This window comes from Tachysurus fulvidraco, chromosome 8 (assembly GCF_022655615.1).
Source record: "Tachysurus fulvidraco isolate hzauxx_2018 chromosome 8, HZAU_PFXX_2.0, whole genome shotgun sequence".
Lineage (NCBI taxonomy): Eukaryota > Metazoa > Chordata > Actinopteri > Siluriformes > Bagridae > Tachysurus > Tachysurus fulvidraco.
This window is the reverse complement of record NC_062525.1, coordinates 24081926-24102150: the sequence shown is the minus strand read 5'-3', so window position 1 is coordinate 24102150 and position 20225 is coordinate 24081926. Positions and strand designations below refer to the sequence as shown.

General features: G+C 38.5%; 1 protein-coding gene across 2 annotated transcripts; it reads right to left on the bottom strand.

Moving 5' to 3' along the window:
• LOC113653552 (paired box protein Pax-6-like) lies at window positions 1–20151 on the bottom strand. Of its 2 annotated transcripts, none has more exons than XM_047817324.1 (9): window positions 20088–20151; window positions 9153–9288; window positions 8305–8435; window positions 7820–7990; window positions 4382–4464; window positions 4146–4299; window positions 3814–3884; window positions 3270–3387; window positions 1–1429 (listed from the first exon to the last, which is right to left on the bottom strand). In XM_047817324.1, the coding sequence occupies exons 3-9, from the start codon at window positions 8417–8419 to the stop codon at window positions 1332–1334; spliced, it is 810 nt and encodes a 269-aa protein (XP_047673280.1). In that variant the 5' UTR covers window positions 8420–8435; window positions 9153–9288; window positions 20088–20151; the 3' UTR covers window positions 1–1331. The 2 variants fall into 2 exon arrangements, with proteins under 2 accessions (XP_047673280.1, XP_047673281.1); XM_047817325.1 differs by having other exon boundaries at window positions 1315–1429; window positions 3270–3296.
• Window positions 20152–20225: the final 74 nt, after the last annotated feature.

Sequence of the window (20225 nt, the reverse complement as noted above, 5' to 3'; positions counted from 1 at the left end):
TTTTAATGATCACATGTAGATTTTTATTAAAGGGTTCAGTGCATACACAAAATAGGTTGACTGCAGGAAAAAGACACTTTCTTTTTTATCCCTACACAAAAAAACACTTGCATTGCAGTGCATCCGTGCCATCAGACACACACACACACACACACACACACACACACACACACACACACACACACACACACACACACACACACACACACACACACACACACATATATGTACACATTCACAGATTTAATGAGCAGATACTAAGCGGAGCACACAGATTAGAAATCCTAGCATTTAAACATAGTTATACAGAAGACAGGAAAAATTATAAATAAATATCAAATATATTTTTTTAATCAAAACGCAGATTAAGTAATGCTTTGGGGCAAAAAAGAAGAAGAGATGAGAAACTTTGGATCGACAGATGCTTTTGAAGTCATTATGAAAATTGAAGCTGCATAATTGTCAGTGATTGTCATCGGCTTTGTAACGATCGCTGATAGTCGTTCGCTTTAGTGCAAGTATTTCAGCGGATGTGACACAATGGCTCTGTTCCAGTACTTCATTTATTTATTTATTTATTTATTTATTTTTAACACCATGCCTGGTGACTTCCTCTCGCAGGTTCTGTTTGAATCTGTCCCTATTTCATCCCCTTAACACAGTTTTACATCTGAAATGTGAAAATAAATTCAATCATCTGTTAAAAATAAATAAATAAATAAAGCACACAAACAAACAAAACACATGCACAAAAATCTGTCAAGATTTAAGGAAGTGTCAAAAACAAACAAACAAAAAAAAACGTGTCAGTTGACAAATTCGTGATTTGGAAAATTCACTAGAAGTTTAGTTTCACAGTATTTTTCATTCAGTTAGAACAAGGAAATTTTTCAGCAAAGAAATGATTATATAAGAGAAGTAAATACTTTTGTAAAAAAAACAAAGAAAAAACCTTCCTTATTTTTCTGGTTCTTTTTTGGTTCATGTCTCTCAGGTCGACTAATGAGCGTGTTGCTAATAAGAACACTGTCTAAATAGGTTTAATAAAAAAAATATATAAATCCCGACAATTGTTATGTATGATTCATTTTCTTGCAAATTTAGTAGCGTAAATTTAAACAGCAGCCTATCGAGCAAGAAATACTATCCCATAGTGCATTGCGACCGGTTCACGTTGTTGACGATGCAGTATAGTTAACAAAACAAAGTTCCTACACTTTAATCTTGAATGTTATGTCATGAATGTGAACTCTATAGTGAGTTTTCAGCATGGCTGAGTTGAGCTTTCTCTTCAAGCCTTTTTTTTATCACTTCATCGCATTGTGTTTTCCTCACTGCAGTCTGGCCCAGTACTGGCCCAAGTTCTGACCCATGTTCTGCTCATTCCCTGGGACCTGGACCGGTACTGAAATCCCAGGAGAGATCAAGCCTATAATACACAGAGCAACGAATGACCATTAATCAGTTTTTATTGAAATGCCCGGGCTACTTGTCATATTGCCCAAACAAATACAGGTATATATAAGTGCATTTACTTTAATACTGTAAATAGGGTTGAACCGTATAATATGATTTACCTTATAAGCGTGCTGTTTGGTATTTTGATATATCACCATAGTCTCATACAAATTCACAATGGCATTAAAAACAATACAGTGACGTGAGAGGATCATTTTCATTAAAGGTGGGGTGCACGATGTTTGAGAAATGCTTGAGAAAACTGAGACAGGCCGACAAACAAAACAAACGTGTAGCCAATCAGGAGAAAGGGGCGTGTCTTGTCAATATGTGGCGGAGAGAGTGTTCAATGCGCATGTCTAACATTAGCAGAAAGTGATTGAAAGATTGACATGGCGGATAAAAACAAAAGTGAAAAAAGCTTACAATACGGCAAGAAGCAGGACACGTGTTAATATAGGAACAGCTTTTCAGCGCTGAAAAGAACTGAAAGTCTTCCACGTGAAACGGAGCTAAAGCTTTCACGGTACAACTAACAGTACTACAAAAACATATTTGTATTACCATAGTATTACTCACTGAGTTCATTTACTGATAAAAATATCCCCTCGGCCAGCTGCCCCAGCAGGTTCTGCCACAACAGTTGCCTGGGTTACTTATGTATGTTTGGGGCAGAGCTATCAAAACAGGGGTGACACCCATTTGGGTTAGGGGCGTGTTTGTTTTGGTGATTTCAACTGTCAACATTGGCTTTCAAACATCGTGCACCCCACCTTTAAGAGCTAGTGACTTTCAGCGACGTGACAGACAGCGACCAGTGGATGTCGGTGCGTCCAGTGATGCAACAAAGTTGAGAAAATTTTACATTTTCATCCACATTTCATCTACATTTACATAATTTTACATTATCCAGAGCAATTAAGGGTTATGGGCCTTGCTCAGGGGCCCAGTAGTATCAACCCAGTTGGTGGCCCTAGGATCCGTCCTTTTTTGCTCCAGTCACTATGCCATACTCTATTACTATGGCAACCAGTATTAAGAATACAGTACATACTGGAGACATAGAACGGCAACTGGAAACTCGCAGCAAGAAAGTTCGCAGCTTCAAGAAACTGTTAAGATAGTAAGGAGCACTCTTAGCTTCAGTAATATATCAAAACGATATCTATGGGAGAAAAGAGAGACATTTTGTAGCTGAGACAAGAGGGAAACATCGAGCCAAGAGATCTCTTTCATCAGCAGTAAGAAAGAGAAAATGAGAATGAAATTGACAAAGAAGTACAGTTTTGAGCCACATAAAATCTGGAACCAAGATGAACCTTTATAAAACAAGATGAAAAGGCCAAAAATGATTTGAACCTGATCCCAAACATATAATCATCAGTGACGCATGGTGGTGGTAGTGTCATGGCTTGGGCTTAGAAACTAAGAAAAATTATCAGTGCCAATACTTTTGAGCAATTAAAAAAACAGGTGATCTTCCACCAAGGGTGCAAATTGTTTAACACAGTTGGATGTAAATATCGAGAAATGAAAGCTGAAATTTAGATTTCAAACCCAAATGTCTAGCAAAAAGCAAAAGTAATAGCCTTCCTTTTCCAATACTTTTGAAAGGGGCATTATGTATGACATAATATGGTTTTCCATGTTAAATACATTAATCAAATCAAATAATTTTGGAACTGGTTTGAATGTTGTTCCACTTTTAATGTTCAGAATTTTCAGAATTTTAATTATTAACAGTGAAACAAAGGAAACAGTCAATTTAATATTGTTATTGACAACCATATTTAAAAGTGGGCGGGTCTTACCTGTGCTGGTGTTTCCGGGTGGCGGGCCTGGGAGGTGGGGGGAGGGGTAAGAAGAAGGCTCAAAGGATTGCGGGGCAGAAGGGGAAGGGGGCAACATGCAAGGGTACGAGGGGGCCGACTGACCAAACAATTCAAATTCATGCCATAAAACAGAAATCCATGATAAAACATAACCGGAGTGAATATTAAGGAAAGGAAAGTGGGGTAGAGAAAAAAATGTTTTTATAAACGAGATTCATTTTGACAAAGGAACTTATTATTTGTTTATTATTATTTATCGTTTGATGTCTGGAGTCTTTTGGGTCCACAAGAGGGCAGCATTAGCTATTTTTCTCACCAAAAAAAAAAAAAAGATTGAACAAACATATATCTAATAATTGAAGAATATGTTGAACATTCAGTGACAGTGTAAACACACATCCTTACTTACATTTCCTTTGGACTATTTATTGGCATTTGATATGTTTGAATGTGTTATGAAGAATATATTAGGTGAAAAAAATCTGTACACTAAGAAACACTATAGAAATAAAACAAACGTTACCTGTACTCCAGAATAGACAGATAGGGAACTGTAACTAGGGAGAGTTGTCTCACTTTGATTGATCATGGAGCCTAACCATAACACACACACACACACACACACACACACACACACACACACACACACACACACACACACACACACACTTTTGTAAACATTTTAAACATTAGACCAAGCATAATTTTGCATCTGTAAAGGTGGACGTCAGAAACAGTGCTAAACTTTATATATTAAAACGTACTGATTTAGTGTTTCATTGAAAATGTTTGTGCACTCATCTACATGCCTACATTCACCATGGAGTAATTAGTTACGGTTGTAAGAATACACACCTGCACTGTTGCTGTGCTGCTGATACAGGGCTGCGTTAAAGGAAGTGCTAAGAGGAGTGTGTGTTTGGGTGCATGAAGTTCCTCCTCCTGATTTCCTCTGGTTGCGCAGCTTCTCTTCTCGTCTCCATTTGGCTCTTCGATTGGAGAACCACACCTGTAAGTCAATCACACAGATGTCATTACCATGCCAAAAAAAAAAAACACACCAGGATTAACGCAAGGATGGAAGTTCATACTTGGATCCGTGCTTCTGGGAGGTCTATTTTATTTGCTAGACGTTCCCGTGCAAAGACATCAGGGTAGTGTGTCCTCTCAAATTCTGTAGAAGAAAAGATAACAGATTAACACACAATATACAGCCTAATCCCAAATATCACGTTTGTCTATCGGCATCAATGCATAGTCATTTTTTTTGTATTATCTCTTACACACATTATTTATGCACAATGCGTCTTTGCAATCATATTTCTAAACCTAAGTAAGAAATTAAACTGTCAGAAGGACATATTCCAAAATTTGTAAGATAAACATGTCAGGTATCTGTGAAAACGTTTCATGTTTCCCTACAAGGTTACTGAGGACACTTCTGGACAAAACTGATGAAAAAGCTGTACAAGAAAGCTGAAGATCCTTAGCTCTATGTCTAAAAGCTAGTTTTATAATGTTATGATGGATTATAAATTACATATCAACCCTCTTCCTACTGATGATTTTCCAACAAGCGAGCATTACATGAGCTTTTCCAGTTACTACATGCTAATATCCTGATAATATCCCAAGCAGGTTTGAGGATAAGCAAGGAACCAAACTTCTTAGAACCAGTAAGAACTTTATTACAACTTCATTCAACCTGAGAAGGGCTGAAGATTGTGGAGGATGCACATGCAAAGGTCATATTTGCCTCCTCCAATTGGCTAATTCTAATTGATCTTACTCGCTATAACTCTTTACCGTCACTAGACGTCGCCCTATCCATTTAGAAAGGCGCTGAGAACACAGCAGATCAGACCGCCCCTTACAGACGTCTCGGCTTCCCTCATCGCTTATTGCTATTTGATGTGCTTTGGGTTCTGCCTGTTAATCTAGCAAGGATTTTTACTTTTACCTTTTACCTGGAGCCTGCGTAGGACAGTTTTCTTCCATTTTTAGAGTATGTGTCCTTATATGCAGGTTAAAAATGTCACAGGACACTCTCATATAATACACAAATGTGATTTGGCTGGATATTACCTCAGGGATGTGAAACACCTGGTAACCTCCTTGTGCACATGTGCAAACATGCCATGATCTTCCCACAAAGTCAAAGAGACTTCTTGTCTGTACACATTAGACTACATGAACACATTATAGAGCTATACATATAGCTGCTGTGCCTTGGTGCCCTGCCCATACAAAGCTGCATGTAATCTCCTCTCAGTGATGTAATCTACTCTGCTGTGGTTCTTATATATTATGACAATGTTCCTTCTAAATAAAAAAAGTCAGACATTTATTTGTAATTTTTTCCCCCTTATTAGAACAAGTGAATCTTGCTAAATTAAAGAGGCATTTTAGTCAACAGTAAATTCGGTAGATTTTGATCTTAGATCTTATTGAAATTCTTTTTCTTTATATAGTGCTTTTAACAATTCACTTTGTCTTAAAGCAGCTTTATAGAAGTATAGAAACAGAAGAGAAAAATATTTATCTAATAATAATAAGAAGAAAAAATAAGAATAAAAATAAATGAATAAATACATACATTTTAAATTTAATGTTAATTTATAAAAACTATTGAAGTGACGGCGGCAAGGAAAAACTCCCTGAGATTCCTGCTGTACAAAGAAACCCAAACACTTCATTTGGACTGTGTGATTGTACTCAGTCCCTAGTTCCTTGTTGTTTTATGTATCTTTATGTAGCACCAGGTTCCTAGAGGATCATTATTTTCTTTTTCAGTGTAATGACAATTGAAATGACAATAAAAATCTTCTTGACATCTAGCCAAGCTTGTTTACATAGGCTTTTAAAATTAATGACAGTGACACCCAGTGTTTAAACTCAGAACTGCATTTTGCCAGAACTTGCTGAAACTTTCCTAAAATCAAAGATTAGTTGATACTGGATCATATAGTTCTAAACAGTATGTCCTCTAAATCGCGGCTTGAGTGCAATGGTTGGTGCAATAAAAATCAAATGCATTTTTATGCATAGCACCTGTACCACAGCACTATGGCACAACAAGACCCTGGTTTCCACTGCTGAAAACATCACTCATCGGCCGTCTTCCAAAGACACCACTGTTGCATCATTGCTGCTCCAAGTAGTAATCCAATCAAATTCCTGCTCTTCCTAACACCACAGATGTTCTCATGAATCATGATAGTAACTCGTGATGGTGACTGGTATTAGAATATTGTTATATTTGGATCCAGAATATTATGCTGTTTAGCTTGGTTTACTTTGTACTCTCACTAGGAAGCAGCTATTTTTTTTGTCCATGTGACATAACTGGGTCTGACAGTGAACACCATGTGGCTAGATTCACTTAAAATGGTAGCCAATTCTTTACCCCATAAAGTGTGGTGGATATTATTTATGCTTCTGATTAATATTCATCGAGATATTATTCATTCAGCCATGTGCATTGGTAGGATCTTTTGAGGATTCTAGGTTTGGTGAATGCTCGATACATCCTGGAGTTTCAAATGTATTTGAAAAGTGGATTATAAGACAATGATTGGACCCCAAACACCATGGACTTGAGCATGCCCTTACCCCATTGACAGGAACCCAAACATTGCAGGTAATGTAGACATGCCGAACAGAAGGAGTTTGATTTGAAGTGGTGATATTAATGGTGTGTGGCAGCCAGAATACATCAACCAACTTGATCATGCTAATCTGCCAGCCGAGGGAATGACAGTGAGCTATTTCAGCCATTATAGTGGAATATGGATAAGCAGTACAACCCATGACAAAATTTCCTCAAATGAGCCCATTCATATCTGGCCTGCACCAGATACTGGAGATGTTTTGAGAGGCACAATTAGAGCTTGTCACTAGTGCCAAATCAACTCAATGCCAATTGTGGCTCTCAGTCTGTTTTTTCTCCTCTATTATTTAGCAACATGGCTACAGAACCCTGTTTTTGGTCACAAAACAGCCAACAAGACCCTGGATTTCACTGCTGTTTTCAATAGTAATCAGTGAAACACTTCTGGATGACAACATCTGGCACCCTCAGTCAGGACATCTATGCCTGTGTGTCTGATCCTTTAGCCTCAATTGCCAACTGGAATCTAGCAGTTTAGGAAACAGCTATTAATGCAAAATGCCTAAGTACATGGGCATTGTATGCCCTTAAGCAGAAGTCTGGATCATATTGCCTAATTCCTAGTAACCTGACCCTTCATTGCAGTACACCACACCAATGTGTAAGCCATCTCTTTAGGATAACCTCTCTCTTATTACTCTTATTATAAAGGCAGAAACACACATCAAGATATCAATAATATACTTCTATAGATCCAGGTTTTGTCTATACTGATCATTTAGTTGAGAATAATATACTGTATGTGTATTAAAATAAGTAAAACTACACTTACTCAGGATGCACAGTCCTCAGGATCCACAGTATACAGTATCTACAGCAAAATCCACATTGATAGCCCAAAATCATAGACTGGTAGTACCTTTCTCCAGGGCCTCAATCTGCTCCTGAGTAAAGCTGGTCCTGTTCCTCTGCAGTTTCCTCTTCAGCTGCAGCCGCAGCTGTGATTCTTCACCGTCGTCCCTCTCCATCTGCACTCTTCCTCCTCCCGTCCCCATCCTGGGGTCTGTGTCCAGCATGCAGCCATCAGACACTACAATCAAGAGCTTTGGTTTTTAAACTGATAACCCAAAGAATCAAATAATACGATGCAGAATAATTAATATGCACAAATTAGTAGGACAATCTCAAACTAGTACTATATAATTTAAGGTGATAAATGCCTTAAATATAATAAAACATACCGTTCAGTTTAAATTCAGATCATTTAAGAAGCTTCATAGATACTATACACTGGATGCTGTATTTGTATCTACTTCTGCTACTAGTAAGAAGAACTGAACCTAAACATAAAAGATACCCAGATGATAAAATATGTTCAGACTCAAATATGGCAAATAAAGTCACCTGTGCTGTGATGGCTGGCAGCGGTGTTGGTACCAGACTGATGGTACCAGTCATTGGGCATGTTCCAGTTAGAACTACTTTGCAAATTCAGCATTGTTAACTTCTCGTACATCATCCGTTGGCTTTTCAATCTACAAAGGAACAGAGATAAATATGGAAGCAACTCTAGGGAGGGAGAGAGAGAGAGAAAGAGAGAGAGAGAGAGAGAGAGAGAGAGAGAGAGAGAGAGAGAGAGAGAAAGAGAGAGTATACACAGGTATAAATCTACGCAATTTGGCATTAAAATGAATTAGCATCATCCTGACAGCAAAAGCTGGTTACATGAACAGAAAGAATCCTCTAGTGTTTTATAGGTATACACGTTATACAGTGCAAACACAAAACTGTTAAATGCACTGCATTAGAAAGACAAAGTGCCAACGTAGGGCACAACTGTAGTGCTCTGCAACATACAAGAGCATAAATATAAGTATAATACGAATACGCATTAACAGATCAAATACTATCAAAAAAACAAAAAGGTTAGAGTTGGGTCATTATTTAAGGTGATTTTAGAACACTGAACAAATTTAGTAATGTACTAATATATCTGATTGTAATGCTTGTTTTAAAATACACCGAATATAATACATTTTTACCAGTGTAAATAATATTTATGGGAATAAACACAAACTGTAAATAAGGGTGTGCATGACAATTATGGTCAGTAACCCAGGTTCAGAGGTCTTCCTTAAATTCTTTATGCTTCTGTGTCTTTACTTTTAGTTTTCTCTGATGATATGATACAAAATTCTACACACTCCTTTGATGACAGCGATAAAATAAAAATGAAGTTAAAACCAACTCACCAAATATCGATTTATGCACATCAACACATCATGGAATGTGATGCTAAAGTCATTGCTCTTCACGGAACACAGTTTTATCTTGCTTCTTCTGTTTGTTGACAATGGATGGTATGTTTGTAAGATAGAGGGTGGATAGCTGGGTAAAGAAGGGTAGAGAGAGAGAGAGAGAGAGAGAGAGAGAGAGAGAGAGAGAGAGAGAGATGGAGAGAGTTAGATGGAGTGGAAGGGAGCGAGATGGAGGGGGGCTCCAGAGAGAATTGCGTCTGCGGGCACTTATGTCCTCGCAGCAAGAGTAGAATAGAGAGAGAGTGAGCGAGGGAGAGAGAGAGAGAGAGAGAGAGAGAGAGAGAGAGAGAGAGAGAGAGAGAGAGAGAGAGAGAGAGAGTAGGTGACACAGTAAGTCAACATCAGTGTCAAGTTTAAACTTAATGTCACAGAGGGGAGGAAGGGAAGAGAAAGAGGAGCAACGGAAAGACGAGAGATAATGGAGAAAAAAATAAAATGGGCAGAGTGAAGAATATTTCTAAATTAATATTTAACAATTTAACGATTTAATAATTAACATCCCACTAATCCATTAGTTATAGTGCTATAGCATAGGGTTTAGAGTGTATATGTATATTCCTAGTATGTGGGGGTGTAATAAATTGAAGGTTCCACAATAATAATAATAATAATAATAATAATAATAATAATAATAATAATAATAATAATAATAATAATAATGCAATTGAGTATTACGAAATTTGTCTAATCACAAGACCTTGGGGAAAATATGTGTAATTTTGTTGTTTACAAGGCATCATGTGTACAATTTACAATATTCCCAATTAGATCCCATTATAGAGACTGACCCTAATTTTGAACTTGGATTCTTGGAAAAATTTTAAACTTTGATTTGGCAGCTCTTTGCTGGTTCCTTCATGTATCTTGCACATACAATAGAAGGCTGAACAAAGAACTATAGGTTAAACAGCCTGTAAAGATGACCCGCTTCCCGTGATGCAGTTTTATTATTAATCTGGGCAATGCTTTTAAGAGGACATACTGAGGACATAGGAGGACATAACCTCCAGAATAAGTGAAACCTATATTAGATATGTTTCTCATCAAGTCATCATGTGTTTCTCATTGTCAGTGGTTCTCCAGCTCATGTTGTGAGATCTCTGCTGAACTGGAGGAGTTGTGAGGAACTCCAGTATCTGGTGGAATGAGTAGATTATGGTCCAGATGAGTACTTATAGCTAAATGCCACTGGTCTTCTAGACCCACTTCCCAGAATTCCATTTGCACTTCCGAGATACACTACCTAGCCATTGGGCATAGCTGACCAACTGGTTCAGTTGCCTCAGGAGTGGCAAGGCTGGGGGATTCTCCAACCACATCTCAGCCTGGTTTAACACCATATTTGCCAGTAACAGTGTGCACTCTGCACTCCTTCTCTTCAGAGCATCAACATTTGGTATTCATTTGCCAGATCAATGTCTCATTGAAAAGCATTCACATTTGCTCAGTCAGTCACTGCCCATGTCACTCAGCCATTTACTTGCCATAGATCCAAATATAATGATGAATCTGCTTGTTTTTGATGTTCATTCTTTATGCTCATGTTCCTTCCAGTTACTGTTCTTGTACTAACACAGGCACAGTCTCTAAGTCCAGATAAACCTGCATTTGTTTAGTAAGGAATATTATTGAGTAGTTATTTTATTAGGTAAAGATACAGACCTGGTGGTTTATTGACATAAGACAGGGTCCTTATTCCAAAGGACTCATATGGGCGCAGGTTTTTCCAACCAGGCAGAAGCCACATCTGAGTCTTCTGAAAGCTGATAAAAGCCTGCACCCACATGAGCCCTTTGGAATAAGATTGGAGGACCTTGACTTACACCAGTGAACCACTACATCTTTACTTTACATCTGAGTCGACTGGAGAACCCCGTCCTATGCCAATAAACCCCCAGGTCTGCATCTTTACTTCACAACTGAGTCGACTGGAGATCCCTGACGTACACCAATGAACCACCAGGCCTGCATGTTCACTTCACACCTGAGTTGACTGGTTAACCCTTTCCTATGCCAATGAACCCCCAGGCCTGCATCTTTACTTCATGTCTGAGTCGACAAAAAGCCAAGATCAACTGATTAATTGCATGAAATCAGGTGTGTCTCCTGCTTGGTTGAAACAAAATCCTGCACCTACACCACTGATATAGGCTTTTAAGTGTTTTGATGCTACCACACCCCCTCCTCTCTCCCATGGTTGTAGATTATTGGGTTTTCCGGTTTCCTGTCAGAGTATACTACTTATATCTTTACTATCTTCTGATTCTCACTTATCTCAAGTTCATTTAACCTGTTCAAGTCTGTCTCCTGTGCTGTACAAGAAGCAGATCCTTGTTCAGAACCTCCCTGTAACAGGCAGGGGTACGGGTTACTGTGGGTCAGCAGCGAAACGGTATTCGAGCACGAGCTAATGAGCTAGAGAGTCCTTTTATCCAATATATATTTACTCGGTTTCTTTTAGCAGTGAAGTGCGTATATTTGTAGATACAAGCACAGCAAAGTCAAACCCGATCAAAAAGTGAGTGCGGTCGACTTTATAGGACGTACTATAAAGAAAATCTACGCAATATAATAAAAAAGCTATGTGCTTGAGGGATGTGGACATTTTTTTATGAGTGAATAAATTAGCTGTTGCTAAAAATGAAAAGCGAATACAATTAAAGGGGATGTCGTCTTCTTTTATATCCAGTCCACTTGTTTCCTGTCTCTGTCTATCGCTCATGCTGCTACACACATACAAGCACACACAGATGTTTGGCATTTATTGTTGTTTTTTTTGCCTAGAATTAATGCTAACAAAAATATTCATTATGGTTAAAGAAAAGAACAAAGAAACTAACAAATATTTGGTTTATACTACTACTACTACTACTACTACTACTACTACTACTACTACTACTACTAATAATAATAATAATAATAATAATAATAATAATAATAATAGGGATTCTTTTTAGTTTTATTTTGTCCATCATGGTGTGGATTTGCAATACTGCTGCATGTGTCTTTGTGTAAATGTGCGTATGTCTGTGTATCTCCTCACAGAGCTTCATATAGCTTTAGGGCATGCAATTTTTTTGGATCTCGTTAGTTCATTCCTGTCACCATCTTTTTCTCGTGCTTCATCTCTCTCTCTCTCTCTCTCTCTCTCTCTCTCTCTCTCACACACACACACACTATCTTTCTCTCTTGGTCACTTGCTCAGTTCCTATTGTTTTTCATGCTCTCTCTCTTTATCTGACTTTTTTGTGCTGTAATTAGTGACATCACAACCACCTTATTTTTATTTATTTATCACATATTCTCTTGTACATCATCTCTTCCTTGTTATCTCTTATTTATTGATCTGTCATTACGTCTCTCAATACTATTCTCCTTTTCTTCCATTTCTCGGCTTCTACTGATTGTTTCAATTATGTCGTCTATTTTGTTTATCATGCTTTCTCTCATTCCATAAGTTTTGCATGTGAGCGTTTGAATGTTGTGAACGGGAGTGAAGGGGAGGGATTATGAGAGGAAGAGCGCAATCACCATGGTAACGATGCCATGACAAATATTCATCAAGTCTTTAAAACAAAAATGACGGCAATATCTCATAATGTGAATATTCAGATAAAGTGAATAAGACCCACGTTTTGTATCCACAACATGCCAGGTCACGTTCCGTATATACTGTACAGTATGTGTCTACAAGCGTTTGTTCTTCAGCAAATCAGCTCACGTCATAAAAAAGAAGATCCCTTTCATGGAAGGGTTTACAACTTTGTTCATCTTCCTTTATAGAACTCTTTCTTCTTGCTGTTGTTTCTCTATCCCTCTCCCTTTCGCTTCCTCTTCCATGATTGTGTTGCCGCAGGCGACACCGTTGTGCATCGTCCCTCGCCTTCCCCTTCACCCCCCTAATCCCCCCTGTCCCTGTCACCTTCAATTGGGTTGTGAAAGAAGATGTAGAGCCTGGGGCTGACAGAGAGAGGAAAGAGAGAGAGAGGAAAGAGAGAGAGAGAGAGAGAGAGAGAGAGAGAGAGAGAGAGGCAAGAAGAAAGGCAAGCAGAGCCAGACAGATACACAGAGCAAAGGATACAAAGAGAGAAATAAAAAGACAAATAACCACTCTGTGGCCTTTTCCAATTCTTCTTTTTTTTCACATTTTCTGAACCCTTCTATCTACAAAGTGCATCATTTACCTGATATAAAGGCAAATAAAATAAGTTAGGTATGCCTAATTAACTGGCCACCGGGAACCCAGAAAGACAGAGATTGAGAAAGACACATAAAGTAGCTTAGAGAGAACGACATGTGATGTCATGCTGTAGTGATCTGCCCTGAACTACCACAATTTTTGTGTGGCAAAAATGAAGAAAGCTGGAAAGCGTTAAATCAACATGACTAGCAAAGTAAATATTCTAGAGCAATTTCATTTTCAGTCTTATTCTGAATAAACATTTAGGAATACATCTGAATAAAGAGATTTGCCCCAGGATGTACTTCTGATGCAGATTTTCTTCGATTTGGTGTAGTACATTTAAGCAGCTCCCAGGCGCTGCTTGATCATATAAATATCATAAACAAAAAAATGATGACTTTAAGACTGTATTTTCCTATGATCGGTTACAACGTACACTATGACCAAAAGTTGTATATGGGCACCTGAGCATGTCATTCCAGATTCAGATTTTAATAAGCTTTACACTTCGGTGACGGTTTTCATATTAGTTTTAGAGCGTGACTGTAGGGATTTGTGATCATTTGTGAGGTCACGCTATGATGTTTTGGGGAGGAGGTCTGGGGTTCAGTCAGTGTTTTAGTAGCAAAGGTGTTCAGTGGGGTTGATTTAAGGTTCTGAAGGCAGGACACTTGAGCTGTTCCTTTCCAACATTGTCAAACCATGTCTTCATGAAGCTTGCTTTGTGCACAGGGGCATTGTCATGTTGGAAGAGACTCTTCGTACCAGTGAAGTGAAATTTTTCACTTTCTATTTATGTTGGATTTTTCAACGAAATATAATATTGACCATTTTCCATGTCCATGTAATTGCTGCCCACGCCTATTTCAAATAATATTTTTATTCCTTTGATGGATTAAAAGGAATATTTATTCATGTTTTTCTGTTGATTGCAGATATAATCAAACTTATAGTCAATTCAAGCATATTACAGTAAACTACACACTCAGGCATTGATAATTGATGAAGGACTCTTGAAATAAGCAGGATGGATGTGATCGTAATCTTAAAAACTATCTTTCTGTGTGATATGATTATACAGTTTGTACAGTCATTGTAAGTCAGTAAGTGTAAGACAGTCAATCCAACAAAAGGATTTTGTCAATGTTGCTATCTGCTTTCTTTCTCTGCTAAATGTCTGTCTCTGCTTGCATAGTGTTGTTATTCTCTTCTCAGGGAGAATTGCAAATCTAAGCTCCAGGGCCTGCAGTTTGGCCTGCTGCCCCAGCTCATGTGCACACTTAATAAAAATAATAAGTATAATATAAAACTGTAGCTAAGGCTCCACTCTTGCTCAGCACACTGGGCTCTATAGCTAAGGCATCCTCCAGCTTCCAGTTTTGTAGTGGTGTACGCATCCGATTCAAAACACTGATGCTGGCCTACAAAGCCAAAAATGGACCAGCTCCCTCTTACCTCAAAGCCCTCATCATTCCTCGCACTGCACCCCGCAACCTCCGATCTACCAGCACTGCTCGACTGGTTCCACCATCTCTCAGGGTAAGAGGCAAGTATACTACAAGACTCTTCTCTGTACTGGCACCAAGGTGGTGGAATGAACTTCCCATAGAGGTCCGGACAGCTGAGTCACTGGCTATTTTCAAGCGGCGGTTGAAGACCTACTTATTCAGGAAGTACTTCAACTAGCGCTTCTTTCCTTATCCTTTGCATTTAAAAGCAAAAACAAAAACAAAAAAAACCCTTTGACACTTTTTTTTTCATTGTAACTTTGAACAAATGTTTTTAACTCATGGTATCTTAAGTATGTAACCTAGTGAACCAGCATTAATGTATTCAGTGTTAGAGATTTAAGCACTTATGTACGTCGCTCTGGATAAGGGCGTCTGCCAAATGCTGTAAATGTAAATGTAAATGTATAAATGCACCAAAGTTCTTTGGCGGCTGGGAGGACGTGTACACTGGCAACCCTGAACTCAAAGATGGCTCTCCAGCACAAAGACTATTCAGTAGCCAACAAGCTCAGAGGATCTCCACACCCTTGTGATCAAAGAACCATATCCAAAAAAAACAGGAGAAGGATGTGTTTGAGAAGGAAGGGAGTAGATTTAAGATGACTCTTGGAAAGACATATTGTATAGAACGTGTATGTATTTAGATCCAGCTTCATCAAAAATCCACATATGATGTCCTGCTAACTCACAAAACTTCAACTAATGATAAGGTGAAGATCCAAAGTGCGCTCTTTGTCCATCTTGAGAATCAATGAAACACATAATAGTTGACTGCAAAACAAGCCTGACACAAAGCGAATGCACCTGACAGCACAACATTGTGCTCATATGCCCTACAGCATTGATGGAAACACAGCAGATTTGCTACCCCTACCTTCTGAACTACATCTGTTTACATTTATCAGGGAAGACCAGAATGATTCCAAGCTCCACACAATTACATTGGAGACTGGAAAGCTGAATAATGCATGGTATTGGAAGAAGTAGGGCTAGAAGCTCTAATTGCCTCAACAACCTCAGGCCAGACCTTACTGTAGGACTCCTCTTTGTGCCTGTATATCACAGAGCCATAGGAAGCTGCAGTGGATGAGGCCTACAAGCACAAGATGCTATGAGGTAAAACTCAAAATGAATTCAAAGCAGTGGATTAGCAAGCCGTGTTTACAGACAATTGTGGCATTAGAGTATAGATGTTATCTGCCTGACTATACTGTTAATGTTGATCTATGGCTATGGCTTCGCTGGTGTGTCCCACAGGTAAGAGTCATTTCTAAATTAACGTTTGGTTTGCTTTCTCTTCCTGAAAGCCACTGACTGTCCAAGGTATGATTAAGTAACTTCACTGAGTATGGTGTATAACGGGCATCACCAAATGGCGGACCGCGGTCTGGATCCGGACCGAGTGACGGGTCTGCCCGGACCCGTTAAAATTCTGATATTATCATATTAAGCATCTCCTTATTATAATCTAATATTATAAGATTATATAAGCTCTTTGATATTAATAGAAAGATAAATCTTTCGTTCATGCTCAGTTAATCTAGTTATTACGACAGGAGCATCATCAAAAGCCAAGCCAAAAACAGACTGTTTCTGTTCCATACTCCAGAGCAGAAGGTGGCAGTAATGCACCTAATTACGCAGGCAGGACAATTAAGATTCAGACTGCTGGCAGGACAGTTACATGTCCATTTCTCTCAGTAGGAACGGAAGATGGAAAGGGAGTAAGGAGACGTGGAAAGGAGAGAGGAAAAAGGGAGCTGCTCAAAGCTCTGCACTTTTTTTTATTCAGTAAATTCTGCCCTGTTCTATTTTACTTGAAATGTTCTTTTGCCTAAGATTCCTGTGTTATTAATGTAGTTAATGTTTAAAAAAGGGGCAGCTCAAAAGTCTTTTGTTTAATTTTTTTCTTAAAGATTAAAAGCACTTTTATTTCTTTCAAAAGATTCTGAATGTTTTACATTACTTGAAATATATGCCCTAAGTTCAGGCTGCACAAAGCTGTGTTTGTACTTTTTATTTATTTTATTCAGAAGAAATTCGGTGTCTGTTGTCTGTTACTTGTCATGTAGTAAAGACAACTACAGGATTGTTTTCCATTCAAGTGCCATACAAGTTCAGACTTTGAAAACACTTGAAATTTAACAATAAATTATTTAGAAATGTATGTGTGTTATTGATTTTATTAACATGAGGGTACACTATTTTATATACTGGTATATACTGTAATAGAGGCATCACTTTCGAATTCGGTCTGTTGCTTTTAGAATTGTTGTTGACTGTGTTCTCAGCCTTGTTTTTGGGCAGCAGGATAGCACTATATCGCTATCACGCTGATTCAGCTTTCCTTGTATCTCTCGGTGCTACACACTCCTTTTTCATGTGTGGTGTTTAATTTGTGCAACTATGGTACAGGCTGTTGTAGAAGTTCAAATCAATAATTTGTGTTTTTCGTTAGCTTAATGCTATCACAGGGTGTGTGGTTGCTGTTGTTGGAAATAGGAAGTACTTAACCATCTGGTTATAATCTAGTATCTTGCATTTGGTCATTTGGTTGCGACTGCTAGATTATGTTGGTAGAGTTCCATATTTTAACTGAATGCCTTTATCTTGTGTGTTGCTGTGTGAAGTGCTGTTTGTGCGGCGGGATTCGCTGCTTTGTGTTCCTGTTTCTCTAGTGAACTTTCATTCCGGAGATTTCATCAGGTTTGTTTGGCTGTGCCAAGTGGTCGCTTGGCTGTCTGGTTAACGTATTTTTGATTTATACATTATTATTTGTCAGTCTGACGCTCGACCATGCCCTTGCTGACACATGCCACCACCACCACCACCCATCTGTTCAAGCAAGGTAATCTCCAACCACCGTCTGTTCCATCAGCCTGTGGACCACTATTAACTTGCCACCTCTGATTTGCAGTGCCAGATACCAATGAGTTCACCATGCGTTGGCATACTTCTTGAGATAGAACCATTGGAGCAGGGTGTAATTCAAAGAGACATTAAAGATGTGCACCAGTAGGTGAGGGTGAGAACTGCCCACTTGATGGTCAGACACGCCTTCTCTATTGTGCTGTCCTTATTCTCCCTCTGGTAGAGTTTTTGGCTGACACAGTATGGGTTGCTCCTTCCTTCCAACACCTGGAACCCGATCAAGCAGCTTCTCAATGCATTGCATTTGGTTTGCAAGAAAAGAGACTGACCCAATAACTTTGTGCACCAAAATCACAGGGCTTCTCTATTATGGGCATATTGAACATAGCTTGAGTACTTGAGTCCTTCTGAACTACCTGGTTTCAGGTAAATGATGATGGGGTGGCTGTGTACATCCATGCCTAGAGCAGTCTCAATGTTTGGCTTAAGTTTGTGGGACTCACATCGCAACCTGGATTTAATGGAATGGCAAGATCTTGATGGAATGAGCTGAGGTTTTAGGGCTCCTTGTCTTTGTTGTTCTGGTGTCAATCTATCCTCATTTTTGTTGAATAAGCAGGTTTTTGGTTTTGAAGACAAGCATCATTGTTTTATATATAATGCAGGGAACTTAAGGAAGCTAGCAGAAGGAGCATAGCAATGAGGGTAGTGTGGGAGAATTTAAAAAGTCATGCAGCTGCATTTTGAATTACTTTCCAAGGTCAAAGGGAACTCAGAGGTAAACCAGGAGGAAGTTACAGTAATCCAGTCTTGAAATGACGTGTAGTTGAACAAGCACCTGAGTGACCTGTGTTGAAAAGAAACGGACAAACTAAAGGTTCCTGGCAACGAGCATGGAAAAGGACAGTTGATAATCAATGCTGACCAGGGGATGAATCACCTTGGATGAACAGCAGTTCAGTTTATTAGCTGATTAGTTAAGAGCTATAACAGCTGTTCAGGTATGCCTAAAATAGAAACTTTGTGCAATGTAATATGTTCCCTAAGATTTCCTACTGTAATAAATACATACCAGCTGCTATATTTATAAATAGAAAGAACAAGAGAGATAATGGGACTTTACTAGTTAGAAGAAAACAAAAGGGAGTGGCAAATAAATTAGGTGTACTCATATGACTTACAAGAATGAAGATGACCGCACTCACAGAAACCTTGCAGCAAAGCAGAAACTAACTACTAGACATGAATAGTGACTCAAATGTACAGCCTACTTTTAGGAGGAACGTGTAGTGAACACATCCAATCATAATGATCATATAAAAACAAGACACAACAAGCTCTCCTGAATCATCGCTGTCAAGGGGAAACATGTTATGTAACATTAAAGTTACATGTAAACTCAGATATAGGTTTCACACCAAGACAGATTTACCCGGTATTTGCATAAATCAGTTCATTTTTCTGTGTATTGTCTTATAACAATTGACATTTCAAGTAGTTTTACAGAAACCGAGACAGATTTATATTTAGATCGTAAGGATACAAGGTAGAGTTGATAGCATCAAAGAATGCCTTTATCAACCTGTGATGACATGGTGGGAAAAACCCATATGAGGAACCATAATCCAAAAGGCACCAAACCACTACTGTCTACACCTCAATGCTTTTATACGTCATTTCTCTTTTTCAACTGTGCAGTATTACAACAACCAATACTACATGTCTTGAAGGAATGCTCAGTATGTGCATGATAGTCTTTAAGATAACAGCATTAGTAATTATACAAATCTAGTGAGATCTCTGACGTTTTGGCTCATATACTGTTTCTCTGAAGTGCAACATTTACGTTATCCATATAGGACCATTTACCATTTTTTGTTTTTTTTGCATAACAGTTTGATTCTTACTCTAACGAGCATGATCATGAATTGCAAACCGCCAGGTCCAAACGTGCCCGAAATTAAGATTTTAGACTGAATCAGACAAAAAACAAACAAAACAAACAAACAAACAATATAGTCGTGTATTTCTCATCAAGTGAGAAAGAGACAGAGTTTTGCATTCCTAACCTTTATTGCTGCCTACTGAACTGGTTTTTCCTGCTTTGGAGAGACTTTTTTTTCTCTCAATAATGTCAGTCGATTTCTTGAATTGAGTATATCTATATATCTATATCTCTCTCTATATATACAAGCACTTACACCAGCAGCTTGTAATATTCCCCTAACAAATTGATGCAAACTATTCAGACAGGTCGATGGTATACTGTATATGTTATTCTGTGTCGCAAACCAACCTGCTTACCTAAATTAGTCCTCTACAGTCACGTGTGGATAAAAAAGTGAGGCTGTGGGCGGGGTTTCACTTGTTCCTGTGTCACTAAGATTGGTATTGGCTCTAGGCTCAATCTCAAACCCCTTTCTCGTGAACATTTAGTGCACT

What these genes read in the sequence shown, in the direction of transcription:
- LOC113653552 (XM_047817324.1), bottom strand. Translation starts at nt 8,419, where the DNA reads ATGATGTACGAGAAGTTAACAATGCTGAATTTGCAAAGTAGTTCTAAC. An exon ending in GATTGAGGCCCTGGAGAAAG is followed by an intron (nt 4,465 to 7,819) that starts GTACTACCAGTC and finishes TTTCTTCTACAG; the next exon opens with AATTTGAGAGGACACACTAC. An exon ending in GCAGCACAGCAACAGTGCAG is followed by an intron (nt 3,885 to 4,145) that starts GTGTGTATTCTT and finishes TGTTATGGTTAG; the next exon opens with GCTCCATGATCAATCAAAGT.